This window comes from Chiloscyllium punctatum, chromosome 24 (genome assembly GCF_047496795.1).
Source record: "Chiloscyllium punctatum isolate Juve2018m chromosome 24, sChiPun1.3, whole genome shotgun sequence".
Lineage (NCBI taxonomy): Eukaryota > Metazoa > Chordata > Chondrichthyes > Orectolobiformes > Hemiscylliidae > Chiloscyllium > Chiloscyllium punctatum.
In genome coordinates this window covers 75,904,032-75,928,473 of record NC_092762.1, presented here as the reverse complement: position 1 = coordinate 75,928,473, position 24,442 = coordinate 75,904,032, and the positions used below count along the sequence as shown (strand labels likewise).

Below are 24,442 nucleotides of genomic sequence, written 5' to 3'. Positions count from 1 at the left end.
CTGAGGCTAACAAGTCCCACTTTTAAGTGAGTCTCTGAAGTATACCCCATTTCATCCACGTCTTGTATTTTTTTAAGAATCCTCTATTTGTCAACTAACTCTGAGCCTTGCAAGAATTGACTAATATGCATTGGCGAGAAAGTGAGGACTGCAGATGCTGGAGAACAGAGCTGAAAATGTGTTACTGGAAAAGCGCAGCAGGTCAGACAGCATCCAAGGAACAGGAGAATCAAAGTTTCGGGCATAAGCCCTTCTTCAGGAATGAGGAAAGTGTGTCCAGCAAGCTAAGATAAAAGGTAGGGAGGAGGGACTTGGGGGAGGGGCTTTGGAAATGCGATTAGGTGGAAGGAGGTCAAGGTGAGGGTGATAGGCCGGAGTGGGGTGGGGGCAGAGAGGTCAGGAAGAAGATTGCAGGTTAGGAAGGCGGTGCTGAGTTCGAGGGATTTGACTGAGACAAGGTGGGGGAAGGGGAAATGAGGAAACTGGAGAAATCTGAGTTCATCCCTTGTGGTTGGAGGATTCCTAGGCGGAAGATGAGGCGCTCAAGGGATGAACTCAGATTTCTCCAGTTTCCTCATTTCCCCTCTTTCCTTCCCTCCCCCCAACCTTGTCTCAGTCAAATCCCTCGAACTCTGCACCGTCTTCCTGACCTCTCCACCCCCACCCACTCCGGCCTATCATCCTCACCTTGACCTCCTTCCACCTATCGCATTTCCAATGCCCCTCCCCCAAGTCCCTCCTCCCTACCTTTAATCTTAGCTTGCTGGACACACTTTCCTCATTCCTGAAGAAGGGCTCATGCCCGAAACGTCGATTCTCCTGTTCCTTGGATGCTGCCTGACCTGCGCTTTTCCAGCAACACATTTTCAGCTCTAATATGCATTGACAAAAGGATGGGTGCTCAAAGGCCTGTTGGAATTGCTTCTCATGAGATAGCAGTTGGAGGGTGATGTCTTGATCATTACATTGAGTTTATGATTGCAGCAGCTCTAGAGTTAAATCAATATATTATTTGCACTGGGAATGAAGTGATGTCAATGTAACCTGTTGACATTGCCTGTTTTAAATCCATCTGCAAATTGATGACCGCAATCAATGCTTTGTGTCCTTTGAAAATGGAAATGATGTGAATAAAATTACTGGAAAAATTAAAATGGGGATCGATGCAAAGCTGTAACAAGTGGCACTTTGGATTCTTTGAGTCATGTGTTGAAATTTGAGAGTCTACTGACCTCAGTTTGCTTTGCTTCAATTGTTGACTGTCACTAGGTGAAGCCATTTGATATGTTACTCCAGGGCCGGGGAAGGGAGGAGTGATTGCCGAAGTGGGCATTTTGAGCTCTGGGTGAGTGAGTTCCTGACATGACGATCAGCTGTGCCCTGCAGGAGTATGTTGAGAGTAACCGTGACTGTGTATAAGCGTGTGGTTGAGGCAGTCCCATCATTTCCTTGCTGACTGCAGAAGCATGAAGGTTACTAACAGCCTTGGGCCGGATCAGGCGCATGGGGAGCCATAACAATTTGAGGAGGGAAGCTGATCGAACAGATCGAGCGATGAGATTCACATCTGAAATGGAAGGTCAGCATTGAACGTGAACGTGAGTCGACTGAAATACGTTTTGAAGATTCTTGTTGAAATAATAGCTGGTGAAATGGGAAAGTGTAAAGCTCAGCCCTGATGAAGGGTTTTTGCCCAAAATGTCGATTTTCCTGCTCCTCTGATGTTTTTCCAGCACCACTCTAATCTAGACTCTGATTTCCAGCATCTGCAGTCCTCACTTTTGCCGGGAAGTGTAAATTTAGTTTAAATGCTCAGGTTTTAGTAGACTTGTACACTCTGAACAATTTTTAAAAAATTAAAAGCCCTAAATGTTATGTTTCTTTTTTAAAGAAAACATTTGAAAGCAATCCATATGGGAAGGAGTTGCTAATTTTATTTTTGTGTGCAATAATGGCCCTTTCATAGTCGGGGACCATCATTTCCTGGAAGTATACTCTCACTTCAGAGGTGTCCTTACTATTTAACAAACTGATGTCCATGTGTTGAATTAGACATAAAAAGACTCTGATATTCACGAGTGCTCATTATAAATTTTAACTTATCACAAATGCCACTTTTCACCATCCGTCCCCTTCTGGAAGCCAAGCTCCATTGGCAAAGAACCCACTTTTTTTTCTTTGAAAGACTAATAACATGGGAGAGGGGTAGGAAAAAGAGTCCAAGTGATCAGTCCAGTCAGATTACCAGTATGCCACCACCTCCCTGCCCCCCCCCCCCCAATTATTTTAATTGGTGTATTTGTGCGCAATGGCACATGTCCAGTAAAGGTGGGTCTTGAATCTTGGCCTCTTGGTTCAGAGGTATGGGCATTGCCATAGTGCCACAAGCACCCTCCGAAGCCTCGGGTGTAAGCCCACTACCAATTGACTAATTAAACCAAGCAACAGATTTAAAGCCTTGCCTCTCAGGGGCAATGCAATGATAACAAAAGTGAAGAAAAAGTGTAGAAACAAAGGATGGAACTAAATCAAAATAATGTCAGAAGGGAACGTGTACCCCGGCCACTACAGTGAAGAAATTCAGGTCTCTCTTTCTCTCTCTGCACGATCCAAAAACCCAGGTCTTGATATTTAGTTATCAACTTGTTCAGAGACGTCAGTACACACCTATGGAGCAGAAGGATCCTGAGTCTTAAAAGTGCCATATTCATCGTAATTCATTGCTTGGTCACCACTGCTACTACCACTTGTCAATCTGCAAGCTTAGTTTATTCAAAAGCTCATTGATCTTGTTCTTTAGACCCACACATTACAACTAGTATGTGCTCGATGTTTTTCACAGATCAGTTGGATTACATCCTATGATGATTTCTCTGTGCTGGTAGCATCTTATGGAAATCTACAAGTAACTATCTTGCAAATTGAACTTGTAGTTGGTCCAAGCCTAGCCTTCAATCATTTTGTCAACCACAAGGGTGTACCATTGAAGGCCAGTAAAGAGAGCAGTAACCTTGCCTGCTTGTTTGCTCTTGTAGATGGATTTTGTGTAATGAATAGAGCATGACGTTACCTCACTGGCAGCATCTGCTTAGGCAGGCACTGATTTGTAATCATAATGTCTATATTCCTAACCTGAGGCAAGTTAGGAGAATCATAGTACAGAAGCAGGCTGTTTGGTCCATTGAGTCCACACTGATGCCCTGAAGAGCACCCACCCTGACCCAGACCCAGACCCACCACCCTACCCTATAAACCCTCTGTTTCCCATGACTAATCCACCTGACCTGCACGTCTTTGGACTAGGGTTGGAACTGGAACACTTGGAGAAAGCCCAGGCAGACGCTGGGAAAATGTGCAGACTCCACACATTCACCCGAGGGTGGAATTGAACTTGGTCCCTGGGGCAGTGAAGCAGCAGTGCCTCTGAGCCACCATGCCTCCTTTAGACTTGAAAGGTTACTTTAAAATCACTGCTTTTTTTTTGTTTTATTCATTGTTTCAATTCTTATAAAGTTCAGGAGGGTGCGCACTAAAGATGAGTAAGACAGGCTTGAAGATTCTTCAGTCCAGCTGAACTTAACCCTCCTGCTTTCTCCCATTCTGTGGCTCCCCTCTTTGTCCCACATCTGTCTCCTGACTATCCTGCTACAAATAACTGTAGTAATGTAGCCCCCGTCACCAAGTCTCAACATTTCATTATAAATTTTCCATACTGATTTTAATAAAACATTTAGGTCAATAATAATCATGCCTTTTTGTGTAAACGTGATCGGTTTAATGGTTACTTGGAGAGGCAAAAGTGAGGACTGCATGAAGGGCTCCTGCCCGAAATGTCGATTTTCCTGCTGCTTGGATGCTGCCTGATCTCTGCATTTCCACCCCACTAATCTTGACTCTCCTGGTTACTTGGACCTGTCTTCTCTGGTTGCTTCACAGAGGTGTTTGGTTTTTGCTGTTTAATGTTCTTTGCTGTTCATTTGGACATCTTAAGAATCAAAAAAATCACTCCTTGATAGTTTTGCCCATGCTGTTTTCCCCTCTGCCCCCACCCCTCCCTGATTTGAATTGAGCTCTCCAATACTGCAAGCATTGTCAGCTCATGGGGGTTGATATGCCAGATTTATTTTGCTTCCCCTTGTGGTGCAATCCTGGGTTCCTACACAAAGTGTACTTTGGCACGTGGACTTTTAACTAGGCTCAGGATAACATTGCTTTGTGCTGAGGTAATTTTGGAGGAATGCTTTGCCTACTCTCATGGGAGACTGTGTGCACTTATGTGACAGCTTGGTTCTGGTCAGCAGGAACCTTCAGTCTGAGTGGGTCTTTTTCTCTGAGCTTTTCTCTGGCTTGAATTAATAGTGCACATAGCCTATTGCTCAACCACTGGCTGCTGTTTAGCTTGATCAGTGTGCAAGATTGCTTTCTTTTACAGACTACATATGCTTAATAGATCAGCACGAGTGTTGGTTAAATGGGATTCAAAATCAATAGTTATAATAGGAGCCAGATTTGATCTCTGACCAACAATAGGTCTGACAGAAGATGGGAAGGAGAACGATCCAAAACGTTAAAGCTCACGCAGGGAAGCTACATTTTGGAATCAGGATAGGAAAGATATTATTAAATTGGAAAGGGTGCAGAAAAGATCTACAAGGATGTTACTGGGACTGGAGGGCTTGAATTGGAAGGAGAGGCTGGATAGGCTGGGACTTTACTCCACTGGAACATAGGGAATTGAGAAATGGCTTCATACAAGTTCATAAATTAATGAGGGGCATAGATAAGCTGAATAGCAAAGGTCTTCTTCCCCAGGCAGGGAAGTTCAAAACTAAAGGGCGTAATTTTAAGCTGAGAGGAGGAAAAAGATCTAAAAGGGACCTGAGGGGCAACTTTTTCACTCAAGGTGGTACGTGTATGGAATGAATTGCCGGAAAAAGTGGCAGATGCAGGTACAAAAACGACATTGAAAAGGTGTTTGGACAGGTTCATGATTTAGAGGGTTATGGACCAAATGCAGGCAAATGGGATTGCTTTAGTTTGGGAAACATGATCCGTATGGATGAATAGGACCAAACAGCCTGTTTCTGTGCTGTATGAGTCTTGGGCTCAGTTGGCAGCCTCAAAAAAAACCTACTAAGTGTTCCATTATCCTGAAGCATTCCATAGTACTGGCCTGATGGTAAAGGTTTACAGAGTTTAGGTGATGTTGTGTTTTGGACCCTCTGTCCTGCACCACAGCTCCCTCCTCCAATGTGACTAAGGGTCTCTGCATGTGGCTAAGCCCTTCAACTCTGGAAAGGGGGGGTCTGTTAACCTGGATCCTGTAACTTGTTTCAGAGGAGCACTTGAGCCTTAAAAGGTAACATCTGATAACTGTTGGTTTAGTAAATGGCATGTAAAAGCGTAAATTCTAGAGCATTCCTTTTAACCACAACTACAAGATGGGGCAAAAGGTGATAGTTTCAAATCCTTTAAGTGCAAGCTGGCTAATGTTGGGACTTTTTTTTTCATCAAACGATTGACTCTTTATGGATTCTAGGGGCAAATAAGGAGGTAAATAAACATTGGAGTGGATGAAGAACAATTAAATGCCACAATGGTGAGAATTTGGATCCAGCTTGAATGGGACGAAGATGAGCCAAATGACCGCTTCCATGTAACTCTTGGGGCATTGTGAGCAATCTCCATATCATCTGGCCCGGAATGCGGAATGCGTGAACGTGGGGAAGATTGGGACTTAGTTTGTTGCGGAGCAGCACATTCGGATGATGGATTAAAACGTTCCGAGGACACAGCTCCCTGATTTATCAGGGGTCAGTGGAGGTTAGGTGCCAAGGGCAAACATATTTCCTGTATGTTGGATCCCTCTTCACGTTCCTGTCTGTTCATTTAGCTACCCAACCCTAGAATTAAATATCGCATAAGGAAACACTTTGGCTCATCGTGTTTATCACAACTTTGGTTCTCCTTGGAAAAATCTTACAATTTGTGTTTACAATAGCTCTCAGAAGTCACATGACCACCCTTGTGGTTTTCATGTGATATTGAGACTAAACTGTACTTTAGTCAGGAAGAGACCACAAGAGGCGTTGAAATTAATTGGACATTACCAGGGTCAGACAGAAGCTCTTGGACAATGGTTCCCCTGAGTTGTGAATGGCTCTTCCTGCCTTGTTGCTGCCTGACGATGGAAGTCATTTGTTATTGTTGCTGAGGTAATTTAAAAGTGAATTTTCTGGATTTGAAGGTTATGGATTGGATCTGTGCCCTGGGCACAGGCAACTGTATGTCTAATATGGAAATGAGCTTCATTAGTTTTGGCTTAGTGGCCATTTTTGAGTTTTGATTTTTATGAAACAGGCCATGAATAATCATTTTGGAATGTCCCTCTTCCACCCAGACAAGTGGAAGAATGGTTATTCTGAACTAGGCTACTGAGGATCCCAGTGCCATGGAAATCAAGCAAAGGAGCTTATACTGTGTCACAAAAACTGATTCTGCTCCCTGCGGGGAAAACCTCCAACTATTCAATTACAGAGGCCATTACAGCTGAATTCTTTATTTCAAGTTTTCATCCACTTTTCCCAAAGAGGATCTTTGAGAAGTGATAATCTTGGAGAATTCTGCTGAAGAGTCTTATTGAACTCCAAACATTAACTCTGTTTCTGTCTCCACAGATGCTGCCAGATCTGCCAAAATTCTGTTTATTTCAGATTTCCAGCATCCGCCTTTAATCTTAGGCAATGAAATTGCTTTTATTTGTATAAGAATCTTTCGTCCTTGCCAGCTTTTAATCATGTCTTTTTAGCTGATAATCTTATCACATTTATAGTTGATTAACTACAGTAGTTCTGCAATAAGCTGACCTTTATCTCTTAAGCTTCACTGGTTATTTTTGAATTGAAAGAACCAAATTACAAGGTGACTATAAATAAATGATCTATACAAATTTGTAGTTAGTAGACCATTGCTATTACTTCCTGTGCCTGTTCTGAGCATTGCAACTAGTTCCATTTAACTGCTTGTTTTTCTTTAAACTTTGTCAAAGCCATTTCTGATTTTGAGCACCTCCTAACAAATCTCTTCAGCTTGGTTTCTCCAGTCTCTCCACAGAGCTTTTCCGTTGACCTTGCAGATACTAGACCTGTAGGTCTGAATTATTACAGACACCAATATGTTCATGATTCATTCTCGTAAGAGCCGTGCAGCACAGAAACATACCCTTCAGTCCAACCAGTCCACACCAACCATAATCCCAAACTGAACTAGTCCCACCTGTCTGTACTTGCTCCTTATCCCTACAAACATTTCTTATTTATGTACTTATCCAAACACTTTTTAAACGTTGTAACTGCTGCATCCACCACTTCCTGTGGTCGTTTATTCCACGTACAAGCCACACTGTGTAAAAAAAAAAAATTGTCCCTTGTGTGTGTGTCCTTTCAATCTTTATCCTGTCACCTTAAAAATATGCTCCCAGTCTCGAAAACCGCCACCCTAGGGAAAAGACACCTGCCATTTACCTTTATCTAGTACCGCCCTGGTTTTATACAAGGTCATCCCTCAACTTCCTATGCCTCATGTGAAAAAAGTCCCAGTCTCTCCTTGATAATTCCATACCCGGCAGCATCCTGGTAAATCTTCTCTGAACCCTGGCTGACACTGCATTTATTGCCCTCACTGGTGGGGGTGAGCTGAATTTTGCAGTTCTGTGTTTTAGGTGCTGTGTGTAATAGTTTGATATAATGCTATGGCATGTTTACAGTTTCAGGGAGGACTGTTAAGAGTCAGCCTGACTATTGTGCGATTTGGCATCACATGTAGGCCAAACTAGGGGAGGGATGGCATGTTTCCTCCCCTGAAGAACTCGAGTGAGCCAGGCAGGGTTTTCAAACTCTCTCTGATCGTGATTGTTATTAATGTGGCAAGTATCTTATTCAAGACTTATTACCAGATTGAATTTAAATTCCCCTAGCTGACGTGGGATTTGAACTTGGCTCTGGAGCATTACATGGAAACACTGCATTAATTTTGTAGCATTCCCACCATGCTACCTTTCTTTTCCCCACTTGCACCTTCAGAATGTGTTTTTTTTTTTGCAAACAAAACCTTGCAACTTTGATTGTTCTTCCATCAACCAGTATACTTTACTCTGTTTCCTCTTTGTTTGAGTCTCTCCAGTAAAACTCTGAAATGTCTTCCTCGATGTAAATATAAAATGAAGCTGGAATGTGGTGCCGTGTTTTTCTCAAGCTGCTTGCAACAATATTGCACATAGACCTGAAAGAAACATAAAAGGCTTTGCCGTGTCTGCAATCTGTCACACAAATATAGACTTGCAAAAGGCGATCAACTCTTAATTGCCAATTGAATCTTGCCCTAAGTAGCTACGTTGAGCTCCTGTGATTTATAACACGCACTTGTGGTTTGGTAACCATGGCAATGTCCCCCATAGTCTAGCAGCCATTCTTTCTCCCACCAGCTGATCAGTACAGCAACTGATTTCTCTGTTTATATTCAGGCCCTTCGTGACAAGCGATACTGCCAGAGTCAGCTTGTCATTGGCAGCTGAATTAAGAATTCCTCTTTTCCAAGAGTGGAGATATTTGTCTTTTTAGCAAGAAATTGTGCATTTAATTGTTTGAGCTCCAAGTTCCGAGTCGCTGTGAATAGAATAATGAGATATCACAGGTTCCAACTTCAGAGTAATATTCAGACACACACACTCATTTTTGGGGTAAGTCACAGGTTTTCAGCATGTCACTGTGATATTTTGCATTTTTTTAAAGGATAAGCAGTGAGATCTAGCAACATTGGATAGAAGGAATTCAATATGTAAGGAATTAAAGATCCACGTGCAGCCTTGCATCACAATTGGTGCATGTGCACCATTGAAATGACTTGATAATTGAAACACTCTGACTCTCCCTTCTCAAACTAATCTGATACTTTCGCATTGTCTTGTTAATTGACTCCACCCAAACATTCGTCCCATTGATGTTTTCTGTCACTGCATCAAAACAAATTTGTTCAAGCTTATTCTAAACAGGGGAGGTATGGAGTGGGTCAGGTTGTCCTGAAACCTCCTGGAATTAAAGGTTAATTTGTTGAACACTTACACTGGAGACATTAGTACAGCATTTTAAAAAGTGATTACGGGTTGTCCATTTCAGACTTGGATGAGGAAGCCCTTCTGTTTAGAGGGTCGTGAATCTTTGGAATTCTCAATTTCACAGAGCAATGAAGGTTCAGTTGAATGTGTCTATTTTTCAATCACTGGGGAGCTAAGGATTACAGGGGGCTGTCAGAAGGGTGAGGTTGAGAGCAAGTGAAGATTAGTGACGACCTTGTTCGTTGGCCGAAATAAGCTTCTCAGATAGACTCTTCCTATTTCCGAATTGCTTGAATTCTTCCTTGGGTTGTGTGTATTGCGAGCAAGCATAGCACTTATTGCCCATCTCGATGCTCTTAAGGTTTTCCTGGGTAGGCCATTTCAGAGGATAGTGGAGAGCCAATAACAATGCTGTGGATTTGGAATCACGCGTACATCAGACTAGGTAAGGACGGCAGATTTCCTTTCTTAAAGGATATGAGTGAACTTGATGTGTTCTTTTTTAACAAAAACTGACAGTGGTTACTTGGTCACCATATGGTTAGCTTTTATTTCCAAATTTTGAATTCAGATTTCACCATCTGTGATGGATTTGCATGTGTACCCAGGACACTAGTTTGGGTCTCTAGAATTATTTATCCGGTGACTTTGCCATTGCTTCTGCAATTCAGTTCCTTTTTTTTTTGCCTTGAATGCATTTTTTTATTTTTCACAAGTAAGATACAGGAAAAAGGCTGTTGAATGGGTGGTTGGAAGGGGATGTTTAAATAATTTGATCTCTAAGGATATGTCCAAGAGTTGGAAACGATGAGCGAAAGGTGTAGTAATGTTTTAGGGGAACAGGTAAACATGAAATAATATTTCTCCTCTTATGTCAGCATGTACGTAATCATGGCTGTATACTGATCTTCAAAGTGATCTGTATCTTTTATTGAACGGACGCAGGAGTGCATTCGTAGGGGACCTTGGAATCTTACAGCTGAGATAGAATGGCCATGCCTGTTGCAAAATGTATTGGTCTCATTTCAAACCTGGTTGCATTAAATTGGGCTCTTTAAAGCAGTGATTGTAATTTTTATCAGCAATTGCCTGCAGAAAAGTTTTGCATTGGCTCAAGCCCCTGGGAGGATCTCTGTTTGAATGACTTGACTGCGAAGATGAGTTAACTCTTTGGTTTACTGCCTGTGGTGAATGCAACCCACGTTCTGACTGTTTGTTTACAGAAACACGGATGTTGTCTTGGGGCGGGGAGGGGGGATGTCGGGAGAACAAGGAAAAGAGCCAAAAAAATTGTTTTGCCAAACAAATTTCAACTCCAGAAAGCGCTCTTTTTGTTTCGTAGGAGAGAAATGTTTCCCTAATTTGTAATCTTTCTGTTTTGAAAACAGGTTTTCTTATTGCAATAAATTACAATTGTCCTGGATGTTGCTTTGAGGGAAGAAAAAGATGATGGACTTGAGAGCACAGCTCTTTTCTTCTTGGCTCATAAGTGTGAGACCTTGCAGGTTGTGGTGAAACATTATCTATCTTTCTGAAGCAGCTAGAGGCCATAATTTCAATGCTGGAATAAATATTTTCCCATTAATATGTAGCTTGAACAGAGGGAATTTTTTTAATAATGTAACAGTCATGGATATTTAAATTGTGTTCAGGCATGTGGACAACTAAGGATTTGTTGGCAGACTGGCTTTTTATAAGCTACGTTCTTTCCCCTAGCTGTACCAACTTAGTTAAAAATTGCTGACTGCAGTATTGCTGGACACCAGCTTGAATGTAGGCAATCCTGGGTTTTTGCAGAGTTTTTTGCCGTCAGGAACTGCTTGGCTTATTTCAACACCATTGGCTGCTTTCCAGTATGCACAGTGCCATATCAGAGTGGTGATTTTCTTCTTCTCTAACTGCCAGTGCATGTTCCTATATTGACGCTTTACAGAATGTCTCACCTTCCCAGACTCTGGTTGTGAAAGCTAGCTGACCTGTGGCAAGACTATTTTAAACTCACCAAATACCGAATGTGATACTTGATCAAGTTCCCTGAGCTATACACTTTAAACGTGTGTGTTGGAGTTTGCATATTTTAATTCTACACTTGAACAACCTATAATTTGCTGTCCATTCCAATTGCCAATGGCAAATATAATACGTTGTCTTGGACTGATTTATTCGGATAGATATCACTTCTTTATAAGTCCACTGACAATTGTGGACTGAGTAAAGATATAGCAGTCACAAGAGGAAGTGTTGGCCTAGTGGTATCATCACTAGACCATTAATTCAGAGACATGGATAATATTCTGGAGACCTGGTTTGGAATCTGAAATGGACTTTGAATTCAATTAAAACAACTGTGGAATCAATATCTGTAGATGACCATGGAACTGTGGTGTCAATTGCTGGGAGAAAAACCCCACCTGGTTCAGTAATCTCCCTCTTGGGGAGGAAATTGCTGTCCTCACCTGGTCTGGCCTACATGTGACTCCAGGTCCTTATCAATATAGTTGACTCTTAACTGCCAGCCAGCAACACACACATTTAAAAACAAAACACTGAATACTGGAGAAACTCAGGTAGCATCTGTGGAGAGAGAGAAACAGAGTTAATGTTTTGGGTCTGGTGTGACCTTCAGAAATTTGTTTTTATTCAAGGATATAACAGTCTCCTTTCTCCTGTCATTTTGAGGTGGCAATCTGGGAAAACAGTGGGCACTTTAGGGAACTGCATCAGCGTTTTTGTATTTTTGTACGCTGAGTGAAGGGAACTAGAGGGAGAATGTTCTGTTTCTTTTAGTGTCTGCTCCAGGTTATTATCAAACAAGACCGAGCCCCACACTGTTTACTTTCTCTGTCACAGCTGTGAGCTGTGGGGGTCAGATGGATTGAGCAAACCTGAAAAGGTTGCAGTTCTGATCTAAGCATGGACTTCGAATTTGGCATTGGTGATTTTCAGTGAAGTAGTTAATCAGTCCGGTGCGCACTCGCTCCTCTTCTCTGTAACTTTATTGACTTGTGCTATCCCACTTAGGAGGCAGTTGACACTCACAATGACTTTCCTTAAGACCATGAGAAACTTTATAAAAAGTATTTATTCTTCAATATGGAAACCATTTGAGCCTAAATGAATCATCGACCCAAGATGCTGATGTTTCCTTGTTATACATTTTTGTGTGTTAGGAAGTTATCTACTTCTGATTGCTATTGAATTAACCATCTTTTTGCAGGAAGATATGTGTTAGTTGTTCAATGATTGATTGAAAGAGTTTTCCTGGTGCAATCCAACAGTTGAATAATCTGCCATCTCATTACTGTGTATGCTCATGTAAAGGGTAGATGCATGTGGAGAATCACTAGCTCATGTGCCTCCAAATATAGCAAGATCTCACTACCTTTAGGTTAACAGAGGGAGGGATGAGAGAGGATTGGTGGGTAGAATGAGGGTGTGCTCGATACCTTCACAAAATTGCATTAACCTTTTATGGTGGTCCAGTAATCACTAAGTGTAGGTTCTCAGAGTTGTACATGGTCTGAACTTATAAATGGTAAGGATCAGAGAGACTCAATACACATCAAAGGAATGCACAAATTTAGTATGCAGGTACAGCAAGCACTTAAGCAATTGGTGTGGCATGGTGGGTCAGTGATTAACACTGTTGCCCCTTAGCACCAGGGACCTGGGTTTGATTCCAGCCTCTATGTGGAGTTTGCAGATTCTCCCTATGTAAGCTTGAGTTTGCTCTGGTTTCCTCCCACAGTCCAAAGATGTACTGGTTTCATGGGTTGGCCATGCTACATTTCCCATAGTGTCCAGGGATGCGTAGAGCAGGTGGAAATACAAGGTTACATGGGGTAGGGTAGGGGATGGAATGCTGTTCAGAGTCAGCGTGGGCTGAATGGCCTGCTTCCACACTGGAGGGATTCTATGAACATTACATGTTGGCCTTCAATATTGGAAGGAGAAAGTGAGGACTGCAGATGCTGAAGATCAGAGCTGAAAATGTGTTGCTGGAAAAGCGCAGCAGGTCGCGCAGCAGGTCAGGCAGCATCCAAGGAGCAGGAGAATTGACGTTTCGCGAATTTGAGGAATCCTGAAGAAGGGGTCATGCCCGAAATGTCGATTCTCCTGCTCCTTGGATGCTGCCTGACCTGCTGCACTTTTCCAGCAACACATTTTCAGCTTCAATATTGGAATCCAATCACCTTGCACTAAAAGTGGCTTGCAGCAATTGGACTACAGTGAGACCAGCACCTGAACTATTGTGTAATTTTGATCTCTATGCAAGGAAGGATATATTTCCACTCAACACTGTACAGTGAAGGTTCATGCGATTGGTGGGTTAATTGCCCTGTGATGGGCTAAGTAAATTGGGCTCTATATTCTCTGGAGTTAAGAAGAATAATAGGTGAGCTCATTAAAACATCGAAGATTAATTAAGGGGCTTGCCTGGGCCGGGTAGATACTGAGGAAATATTTCCCCTTGGCTGGGGAATCAACAAGCAGCCACTGTTTTCAGGATAATGGAGTGTTCATTTAGGACTGCGATGATAAATTTTTCAGTCAAAGCATTATGAATCTTTTGAATTATCTGCCCCAGAGGATTGTGGATGCTTCGTTGTTGAATATATTTAAAGCTGAGATGGACAGATGTTTGGCCCCCTGGGAAGTGAGTGGGAAAGTCAAGTGCAAGCCACAAGATCAGCTATGATCAGATTGAACCGTGGAGTAGGTTCAAGAGATCATGTAGCGTACTCCTCCACATTTCTTAGCTCTAATGTACATTGAGAAAAGCCAGACACATTTGACAAGCACATTAATGTGTCCCATCACAAAACCATCCCCTCAAAGGTAGAAAATCAAGCAGACAGCATGAACAAGCCTTAAAACTGTGATCTGTCCTCCATCATCTGTTTTTGTTTCACGTTTCCTACTCCTAAAGAAATTATCGTAACAGCCACATATCAGTCTTTTCTGCTTGTAGGTTAAAATGACTAATTATATATCGTAAGTTGTTTTATCTCGTAATTAACTTTTTTTCCTTTTTTTTTAAAGGCTCCATCACAGTCAGCACAACAGTTGAAGTTTACTACCTCGGACTCGTGTGATCGAATCAAAGATGAGTTTCAGTTTCTGCAAGCACAGTATCACAGGTAATGAGATTTTTCTTTCATATACTGGAAACCATTTCACTTTAGGATAATAAACGACAGTACTGAAAGGTGAAAGTTACAATTCATTCTGGCTAAGCTCTAGTGCACATTAAGATGCCAATAACTTTATATTGATGCTTGAAACCAAATGGCAGCCTTTGAATCATTACTTTGCGATAGACAGCTGCATTCAACCTGTGCGCACCAATCACATCAAATCAAAGGAAGCAAGAAAGTGCTTTCTTTTTTTAAAGAAAAAGTACAGAGTAAATGTAGTTCATTCAGTCCCTCAAGCCTGCCCACCATTCTAATCTACTATCTGAATTCCACACCTTGATACGCAAAATTGATGTGAAGCATTATTTTGTAATTGTGGCCACCTTTAGGATAACGTTCTGTTCTTAAACTTTATCATGCATTCTGGTAATGAGATGCTTCATGGCTGAGAAGGGTCTCTTGGTTAACCATTTTCTGGATATCTGATGTCCATGGGGTTGTGAAAAAATTCTTGGGATGACTCTAAGCCATACAGTGGGCTTTTAAATTAAAAATTCAAATTTCTTTTCACAATTGAAAGAAAAGCTGTTTCTTAGCTGTTTAGGATGCCCAAGCAAAAATGTGGCCAAATTCTAAAAATAGCAATTCAGCTGGCTTACTTCTCTCCAAGCAGGAGGTTCCCTTTTGACTATCCACTCAAATGTAGTTAGGTGTTTAGACAGAGGCCTGTCTGGTTTAGTAGCTGCCCTCAGCAAAGTAGACTGTATTCTGTGTCTTAGCTTCTCACAACAAACTGAAATTTAACTCTTGTTACAAAGACATTTTGTGGTTTATATTTCTTGGAGGACTTGAGCTAGTTCTGTGGAGGAAACAAATTTAATTCAACACCTTTTTTGAAAATAACAGGAATAGTTTCTTTAATAGAGGTCACTTAGTGAACTTTTAAAATAGAAATTCCAGTTTTTTTTTAAAGAGGGTTTCTTATAAATTACGTAACTGGTACCAATTATTTGCTTTACTACCAATCCTGTTTGGAGCTGTTTTTATTGTTGTTCAATAATGACTAGCTTGGAGAGGCTCTTAATTTATTAGGTATTGACCTGGAAGGAAGTCTGTGAAGAGCATACTGACAATGGAGGAAAGCTTGCTCAGAACAAGCTGTCCAGTGATCTCTCCTATTTCTGAAAAGTAAACCGCTTTTTGGGGGAAAAAAATTAAGAAAATCTAGATGTTGTTTTTCTTGAACAAGCAGAGTCTCCAAGACTTCAGAGAAGTTTGTAATTTGTGACTTGGCCACATCTGGAATATGCTCTGTTTTAGCCGAACAACCCATTGACGAAAGTGTTTTTTTTTTTAAAGCCCTTTTTGCAGAGAAATCTTTTATTTTTCTCAAAGTATGTACACGTTTTGGAAATATTTTGAGAGAAAGCCTTCTATATTATTGATAACATAAGTTGTTGCACTTTCATTGAATACATTATGTTCAGATAATTAAGACATCTCCTTCAATAGATCAGTTTGTTGAAAATCTAATTTAGATGAGATATTGAATAGGTTGTCTCGGCAACTGGGAAAATTATATTTAGTTTTGCTGTGGTCCATGGAATAATGAGACAAGTGGGACACTGTACACCTCAATCCCCAGGAGCACCACTACTTAATCTCTAAGCTGTGTTCTTCAGTGCAGGATAATACTTTACTTTACATCCTGGATATGGTTGGAATAGGCTAGGGGCTAAATACAGTGTGTTAGGTTGGCTGTAAATTGGCGAGTTGTTAAAATGGGAGCTAACTGGGTAGAACATTGGAGTCGAGAGTGTGGTGCTGGAAAGGCACAGCCAGTCAGTCAGCATCTGAGAAGCAGGAGAATAGATGTTTCGAGCATAAGCTCCTCATCATGAATGAGGCTTGTGGGCCAAGGGGGTAGAGAGATAAATGGGAGGGGGATTGGGCCCGTGCAAGGTAGCTGAGAAAATGGTCTGTATTTCCATTTATTCAACAAAAGGGTTTTTTTTCCATGTTACTCTTCAGCAAAATGATAGCCAATTGTCTCTCTTTTCTTTCAAAAAACTGTACAGTGTGATTTCATTAGCAGGCATGGGAACAAAAGGCCAATCACCATGTAACTGTAATCATCTCTCTTAACACTTTTCTCAAACAGCGAGTGAAGCACTTAACTGATTTCAGATCCGGGAAAAAGTTCAGTGATGCAGCTGTGCAGTGCACACAATTTGTCTCGAAGAGAATGAAAATTGGGACAAAACTGACAGCCCATATAAATGGAAATACTTGACTATTAAAATACAGTTCTTTCCTTTCGGGATGTCAAGCTGTTTCTCCATTTCAACCTGTTTGACTGGTCAAATGTAGGACTCTTGAGTTGTGGACTTCCGATAAAATTATTCGGGCAAATTATTGGGAGGACATTTTCTGGCTGTACAGGACATTGGTGAGGCTGTTAATGGAATACTGCATGCAATTCTGGTCTCTCTCCTATATGTAGGATGTTATGAAACTTGAAAGGATTTACAAGGATGTTGCCAGGATTTGGAAGGTTTGAACTATGGGGAGAGGCTGAATAGACTGGGGCTAATTTCCCTGTAGCTGAGGCTGAGAATCATTGAGTCAGATGTACAGCATGGCAGCAGACCCTTCAGTCCAACCAGATATCCCATGCCGACCAGATATCCCAACCCAATCTAGTCCCACTTACCAGCACCCGGCCCATATCCCTCTAAACCCTTCCTATTCATATACCTATCCAAATGCCTTTTCAATGTTCCATACACGTACCACCCTCTGTGTGAAAAGGTTGCTTCTTAGGTCTCTTTTTTTATATCTTTCCCCTCTCACCCTAAACCTCCAGGGAAAAGACTTTGTCTATTTATTCTATCCATGCCCCTCATAATTTTGTAAACCGCTATAAGGTCATCCCTCCGCCTTCGACACTCCAGAGAGAATAGCCCCAGCCTGTTCAGCCTCTCCTGTAGCTCAGATCCTCCAACCCTGGCAACATCTTTGTAAATCTTTTCTGAACCCTTTCAAGTTTCACAACATCTTTCCAATAGGAAGGAGACCACAATTGCATTCAATATTCCAACAGTGGCCTAACTAATGTCCTGTACAGCCACAATATGCCTTCCCAACTCCTGTACTCCAAATTCTGACCAAGAAAGGAAAGCATATCAAACGCCTTCTTCACTATCCTATCTACCTGCGACTCCACTTTCAAGGAGCTATGAACCCGCATTCCAAGGTCTCTTTGTTCAGCAACCCTCCCTAGGACCTTGCCATTAAGTGAATAATTCCTGCTAAGATTTGCTTTCCCAAAATGCAGCACGTCACATTTATCTAAATTAAACTCCGTCTGCTTCTTCTCAGCCCATTGGCCCATCTGGTCCAGATCCTGTTGTAATCTGAGGTAACCTTTTTTCGCTGTCCACTGCACCTCCAATTTTGATGTCATATGCAAACTTACTGACTGTACCTCTTATGCTCACATCCAAATCACTTATGTAACTGACAAAAAGTAGTGAACCCAGCACCGATCCTTGTGGCACTCCACTGGTTACAGGCCTCCAGTCTGAAAAAACAACCCTCCACCACCATCCTCTGTCTTCTACATTTGAGTCAGTTCTGTATCCAAATATTCTCCCTTTATTCCATGAGATCTAACCTTGCTAACCAGTCTCCCATGGGGAACCTTGTCAATAGCCTTACTGAAGTCCATATAGATCATATCTACTGCTCTGCCCTCATTAATCCTCTTTGTTACTTCCTCAAAAAACTCAATCAAGTTTGAGAGACATGATTTCCCACACACAAAGCCATTTTGACTATTCTTATTCAGTCCTTGCCTTTCCAAATACATATACACCCTGTCCCTCAGGATTCCCTCCAACATGCCCACCACCGAGGTCAGGCTCACCAGTCTATAGTTCCCTGGCTTGTCTTTACCACCCCTCTTAAACAGTGGCACAATGTTAGCCAACCTCCAGTCTTCCGGCACCTCACCTGTGACTGTCGATGATTCAAATATTCAGCAAGAGAAGTGACCTTAGAGGTTTATTAAATTAGGAGAGGCATGGAAAGGATAAGTAGACAAGGTCTTTTCCCTGAGGTTTGGGAGTCCAAAACTAAAAGGCGTGGGTTTAGGTGAGGGGAAAGATTTAAAAGGGACCTGAGGGGCATCTTTTTCAAGCAGCAGATGGTGCATATATGGAATGAGCTGCCAGAGAAAGTGGTGGAGGCTGGTGCAATTACAACATTTTAAAAGGCATGTGGATGGGTGCATGAATGGGAAGGGTTGAGAGGGATATAGGCCAAGTTCTGGCAAATGGGACTAGATTTATGTAAGATATGTAGTCGGCATGGACGAGTTGGATTCAAGGGTCTGTTTCTGGGCTGTACAACTCTGTGACCCTAAGAAAGGGAAAGATTATGCTTCAGTCAATTAAACTTTTTATTTAAAGCCAGGTCCATGTTTTATTGAGCCAAGTCTAGTCCCTTTTATACCAGCATGGATTTGCTGGGGAGACTGGTTTTGTACTGTGTAATGACGAAACGCAATTTTAAAAAATGAGGTCTTAACCCCTTCACCATCTCTCCCCCCCCCCCCCCCACCCCCCTCCAGCCTCCAGCCCCAATACTTTTGTGTAATTTTGACACTTGACAAAAAGTGTGAAATTGTGGTTTAAACCATCTATAACAAATGAAGGTCTCGTGCAGCGCTCGGATCATTCAAATTCAACAGGCTCCCAGGTCATCCAAATAATAACACATCATTTTTTGTGCAATCCTCAGATCATAATGGAGGGCTTAGTTTGCAAGTTGCATGAAACTAGCCGATCAAATCACTGAAAGACCCACCGAACTGGATTGTTACATGAGGTTACTGGATAACCGTGTGAAATGATTAGAAATGTGGTCATCACTTCAGCTATACGTTGAATAGATTTTTGTAAACCAGAGTTTGGTCTTGGACACTTCATATCTACTCAATTTAGCTTCTGTGTGAGAAAGAAAAAACTTGCATTTATAAAATGCCTTGCATAACCTCAGTCTATCTTGGAGCACTGGTACCACAAATAAAGTTTTTTTTTAAAAAGTGTGCCACGATTTTAATGCTAATGGCTGCACAGTAAGACCCCATAGATGGCAAAAAACTGAGGGCCAGGTTTAATGTTTATTGAGAAACAAATGTGAGCTCAGACACCAAGAAATTCCATTCTCTTCCAAATAGCACCAGAGTCTGTTTTGCAATCATCTGAGAGTGTAACCAGGTCTTGGTTAAATGTCATGTCTGAGAGATGGCACTTCTGATAGCAGAATGGGAATGATGCACTTAGGTTGGATTGTCAATATCGTTTTAGTGCTCAGTTCTAAAAGTAGGTATTCTCATGTCATTTTACCAGGAGCATGTTAAAATTCAAGAACTGATTCTGCATTCCTGGGAGGTAACAGGTCATGTGGGCTCACATTTAAGGAGTATCAGCTCTCCACATCACACTTCTAATTGCCAGCAATGTTCAGAGCGCCTAAACTGAGAATACCCCTTGTGTTCCTTTTTATTGTTTCATCTCAATGTGCATTACATGGTCTCTCGGAACTAGTAATTGAAAGTCCAAGTACAGAACATGGTTCAGTGATTTGTGTTCAGATTTGTGAATATGAGTAAAATTGGATTCTGAAGCTCTGTATAGTTGTCATATAAAACTCCACTTGTTTTCTGTCTTGTTCCAAACTTCATTAACCCATCACGCTTCTGCTTGCCAACCTTCTGGTGCTTGGTTGAGAGGATCTTGATTTTTAAAATTCTCAATTATTACTTCCAAATTTGTTCCTCAACTGTGCATTATCTCTGGGATCACCTACACCTCTTCCAGATTCGCGCTCTCGCTGTCCTCCCCCCACCCCAATTTTGGCCTCTTAGCTACTGCCACCTTCCATCACTTCAGTGGCAGTCACTGTCTCAGCTGTTCAGATGCTAGGCTCTGGAATTCCTTCCTAAACTCCCCTGTCTCTCCTGTGCTCTGCGTTGCTCTCCTCCGCATCCCTCTCCTTTCAGAAGCTGCTTTTAAAACCCACCTCTTTGATCAAGCATTTGGCCTTTAGCTGTAATATTTCCCTGTTTGGCCCAGTGTCAAAATTTGGTTGAAAGTGCACTTTAAAAGGGCCTCGGGATGTTTCTGTATGTTCAAGGCTCTAGTTAAACATACAAATGTTTTTAAACAAAGCAAGCTGGTGCAGAGATGATTATTACGGCAGTGACATGTTACTGTGCATTTAATAAACCAAACGCCACCATCTTGAGCATCAGTTTGACAGATGCCTCCACTGCAACATAATTACAGTTGCAATCGACTGCAAGAAGTTGCCTGAACTGGAAGCAAACAGAATATATCCACTTTTAGCCTCTGATTATCTACCCCCCCCCATGACAGGTTCAACTACCCTGCAGTGTAGTAAGCAGGTCTGCATTTCCTCAGATTTAATACCCAAAGGGAAATAGGGTCCGATAAGGTCATCGGAAGTGCTGATACAATCCATTTGCTAAAGTATTTGATGAAAATCGATGCTCCTGCTTTCGGCATTTTAATTTTGAACTTGTCGGGTTGGGAATTTGTTAGAAACTTGATTCTCAGAGGTGCCTGAGTGTCAGTGAATTATTGTGGACAGCGTGCATATGACGGAGTATAGACACTGCCTCTTAATGGCAAATATAACAATCATTGAAATACTCCACTCCTGCAGTCGTTAACTGTGCACAGTTGGTAACCTATTACACATGGCTGTTTCAAGGTCAAGACTAATGCACTGGTTGGCTAGCGTCTCACTTCAATTGTAATGTTGCAGGACTTAATATCAATGAGGTGAAGTTGATGGTTTAATTGGAAGTATATGTGCATTTGTGTGTGCAAGTTGGTGATCATATGCCCCCCTTTTTAAATGGTAACCATTTTCCACCCAAAATCAGGATACAGGACAAGGGACTAAAGAGAACAGTAGTAGTGTGTATGTCCTTCAAATGACATGCCAAGTTAAAATACCCTCAATCAAAGAAATATATTGTGAACGCTCAACTAATTCCTTTGCGTACTGCGCTGTATCTATGCTGAGCAAAGTCATTGCATCAATTTGCTTGGTTTAACAATGGCATCAGACCATTTTTATTTAATAGCACCATGGGGATGTATCGGCTCGGCAGTTCTCTGACAGATTGTTCTGGTATGTGCCTGTCTGGGAAGTGGAGCTACTTGAGCACCAGAATATCCCCTTAAAAACAAGAGTCAGCCAAGCTAGGAGAAATTGATTGTGGTTTGGATTTGAGTCCTGATTGACTGTAGCATTGTGTAATCTATCTTGGGGAGGATTACTGTGTTCAGCTGGTGGGAGGCTAGAGCCTGAAATCGCAGTAGATCTAACCTGGCATTTAGACAATGGCATCGCTTTGCTCTTTAGTTCTGCAGTGAAGATGTGGCCCTTGTTTTTGCAGGCATTCTGAATGCAGAGCTTATAATGTTAACAATATCTCCCATGCTGAGTTATCTGTATGTATGAGCATTCTGCGGAGATTATCTGGAATCTGTCATTACTGCTGGCCTGTTTGTATACCTGTCAGGAAGATCATTGCTGCTTCTGACCTCTGCAAGAATTTATTAACGCAAGGGCTGTAGTCAAACATTTCTGCGTGTGTGTTTTAATAATTAGGTTTTAAAAATGAATTGTGTCACATGGGAATTTGTATGCTGATTGCTGACTAGCCTTTTCCCATCAGTTTGCTCCACTTCTTTGTTTTCATTTGGTGACTAGTGTGTGTTATATAGTTCCACAGATGTTTCCAGCACACACAAACCATTCAGCCCAGCTAACCCACGATGTCTGTCTTGCTCTCTCGCTCGCTCTCTTAGTCTGATTCCATATTATTTCAACAAATAGTTACAATCTCTCAGTCATGAACAAGAGATGGCCCACCTCTGACCCTTTAGGCACAAGTGGCACAAGTGGTGGGCGGCACGGTGGCACAGTGGTTAGCACTGCTGCCTCACAGCGCCGGAGACCAGGGTTCAATTCCCGCCTCAGGCGACTGACTGTGTGGAGTTTGCACGTTCTCCCTGTGCCTGCGTGGGTTTCCTCCGGCTGCTCCGGTTTCCTCCCACAGTCCAAAGATGTGCCAGCCAGGTGAATTGGCCATGCTAAATTGCCCGTAGTGTTAGGTAAGGGGTAGATGTAGATGTAGGGGTATGGGTGGGTTACGCTTCGGTGGGGCGGTGTGGACTTGTTGGGCCGAAGGGCCTGTTTCCACACTGTAAGTAATCTAATCTAATCTAAAGTCCTAAATGGCAAAAGATCTAAGATTGTGTTAGAGAGCCAAAAAAAAGCCCTGTTGCTCAAAGTGATGAGAATATTTCTTTCTAATAACATTTTTTAAAACTTTTCCAAACTGTCTTTGCTTTATAAATCCTGATTTCCTGGAGGGAGCTAGAAGTGTTCAAGCTGTCAGTTCCATCGTGCCTCATCTCCAAGGGATTGGCTATGAATGAAAGACATGCTGTCACTAATTGAGACATCATGTTTGGCACATGAGGTGTGTCCGTTTTTGTGTTCCAGGGAATAACTTCTGTTGATCAATCTCCTTTGCTGTTCTGGTTTAAGAACTCTCGCATCTGGATCAGCAGGTTGGAGGCTGTTGCAATTGAATGAAGTCTGGGTAAGACTCTGTGCACAGTTTTGGTCTCCTGATTAAAAGATGCATTTTCGAGGTGTGGAGGTTTGAACACCCAATATGAAGCTGGCTATAATACAGAGGAGCTGGTGGGGATGCAGGGGTCTCTCTCTCTTCTCTTCCGCCCCCCCCCCCCCCCTCTCCCTCTCTCTCTCTCTCTCTCTTTCTGGCTGTTACCTAACCTGTTGAGTATTCACAACATTTTCTCTTTGCCAAATTTTGTTTTGGTATCACAAAGTCCACTCTCTACTTGAAATGAATGAGCGATAGTGCTGATTCAATTCTGCAGAAGCTTTAAAAATGTGTAGTGTTTGCAATTTGAATGCTGCATATTAGTGTAGGGTACGTTTAAAGCCTTGTGGCTGGTGTGCCCTGGGAAAAAAATCTGATTTTGGTCATCTGTGTTTTGTATGAAGCTCTAGCAAATACTGTTGACTGGAGTGAGAATCCTTTTGGCTTGTTTCGTGGAAAATAATTAAATGTTGTACGTCTCTGTGGTTTACTCAATAACTACCTGTGTGTTGGAAATGTTGAGTTTCAGTTTGACTCCTGTAGTTAACCTCTGAGTCAGTTGCTTTGAGCTCCACTCCAGGATTTTAAACACATTATTTAGGTTAACACTTCTCCCAGTTCTGCCGTGCCAGTCAGTGGTGCTATCTTTGACAGGAAGTCCAAGCAGATCTGGAAAGTCCCACAAGATTTTTTTTTGAACTGGAGTAATCTGGCTACTTATTTCAAAAGTAATGGCGTGCTGCTCAGTTTGGGATGCTTTGAGGATAAGATGCTCCACAAATTGAAGGTTCCTGCTCTTCAGTTTCTAGGTTCTCTCGCTTCATCAAGGTGTTGCTTGAACAGTAACACAGCCTTGCATTATGCTAAGTCAGAGGTTGTGCTGTTTGACTGAGTATGTCAATAGCCTTTGTTAGTGGCAATGACCTGGAGTTGGAAATCCAGACAATCCTAGGGCTGCTTTCCTTCCACCAGAGGGACAAGAAAATTTCCAGGTTTTTTTTCCCCTTTTCCCTATCACATTTTTTTCCTGTCCCAGTACTTACCATGAACAGTCTGACTCCAAGTTTGGGGAGAATGATGAACATTAAACTAAAGCAGTGTTTTTGCTGTGTGCAGTCCTGGAGTGGTGTCACTGGGTGTAAACGTGAAGTAAGTGGCTGAGGCCTGTAGCTGGGGGAGTAAACAGTCACTCCCAGATTCCTGGCTTCAGGAGGCTGTGGGGGCTTCGAGAACAAGTCAAGGTCAGTACCCAACAGCAAGATATTGAGTTAACAGATGTGACCTTTTGGTGAAAGGGTATAGACTGTTAACTAGCCTTGCTGGCAGCAGTCTACTTGCACACATTATCACATTGATCCACTTGGAGGCTGGTAACTGTTATCATTTAAAGAAAAACACCTTACACTTAATAGCTGAAAAAAATGATACATCAAGATTACACTTTTTAAAATATTC

At 42.0% G+C, this 24,442-nt stretch overlaps 1 protein-coding gene across 2 annotated transcripts in view; it reads left to right on the top strand.

Annotated features, from left to right (window-relative positions):
• LOC140494707 (TLE family member 5-like) overlaps positions 1-24,442 on the top strand; it is a 122,107-nt gene that overhangs the window by 15,219 nt on the left and 82,446 nt on the right. For both annotated transcript variants that reach the window (XM_072594219.1, XM_072594217.1), the window contains exon 2: positions 14,156-14,253. In XM_072594219.1, the coding sequence (XP_072450320.1) occupies positions 14,156-14,253 (98 nt within the window). The remainder of the gene's footprint in view (positions 1-14,155; positions 14,254-24,442) is intronic.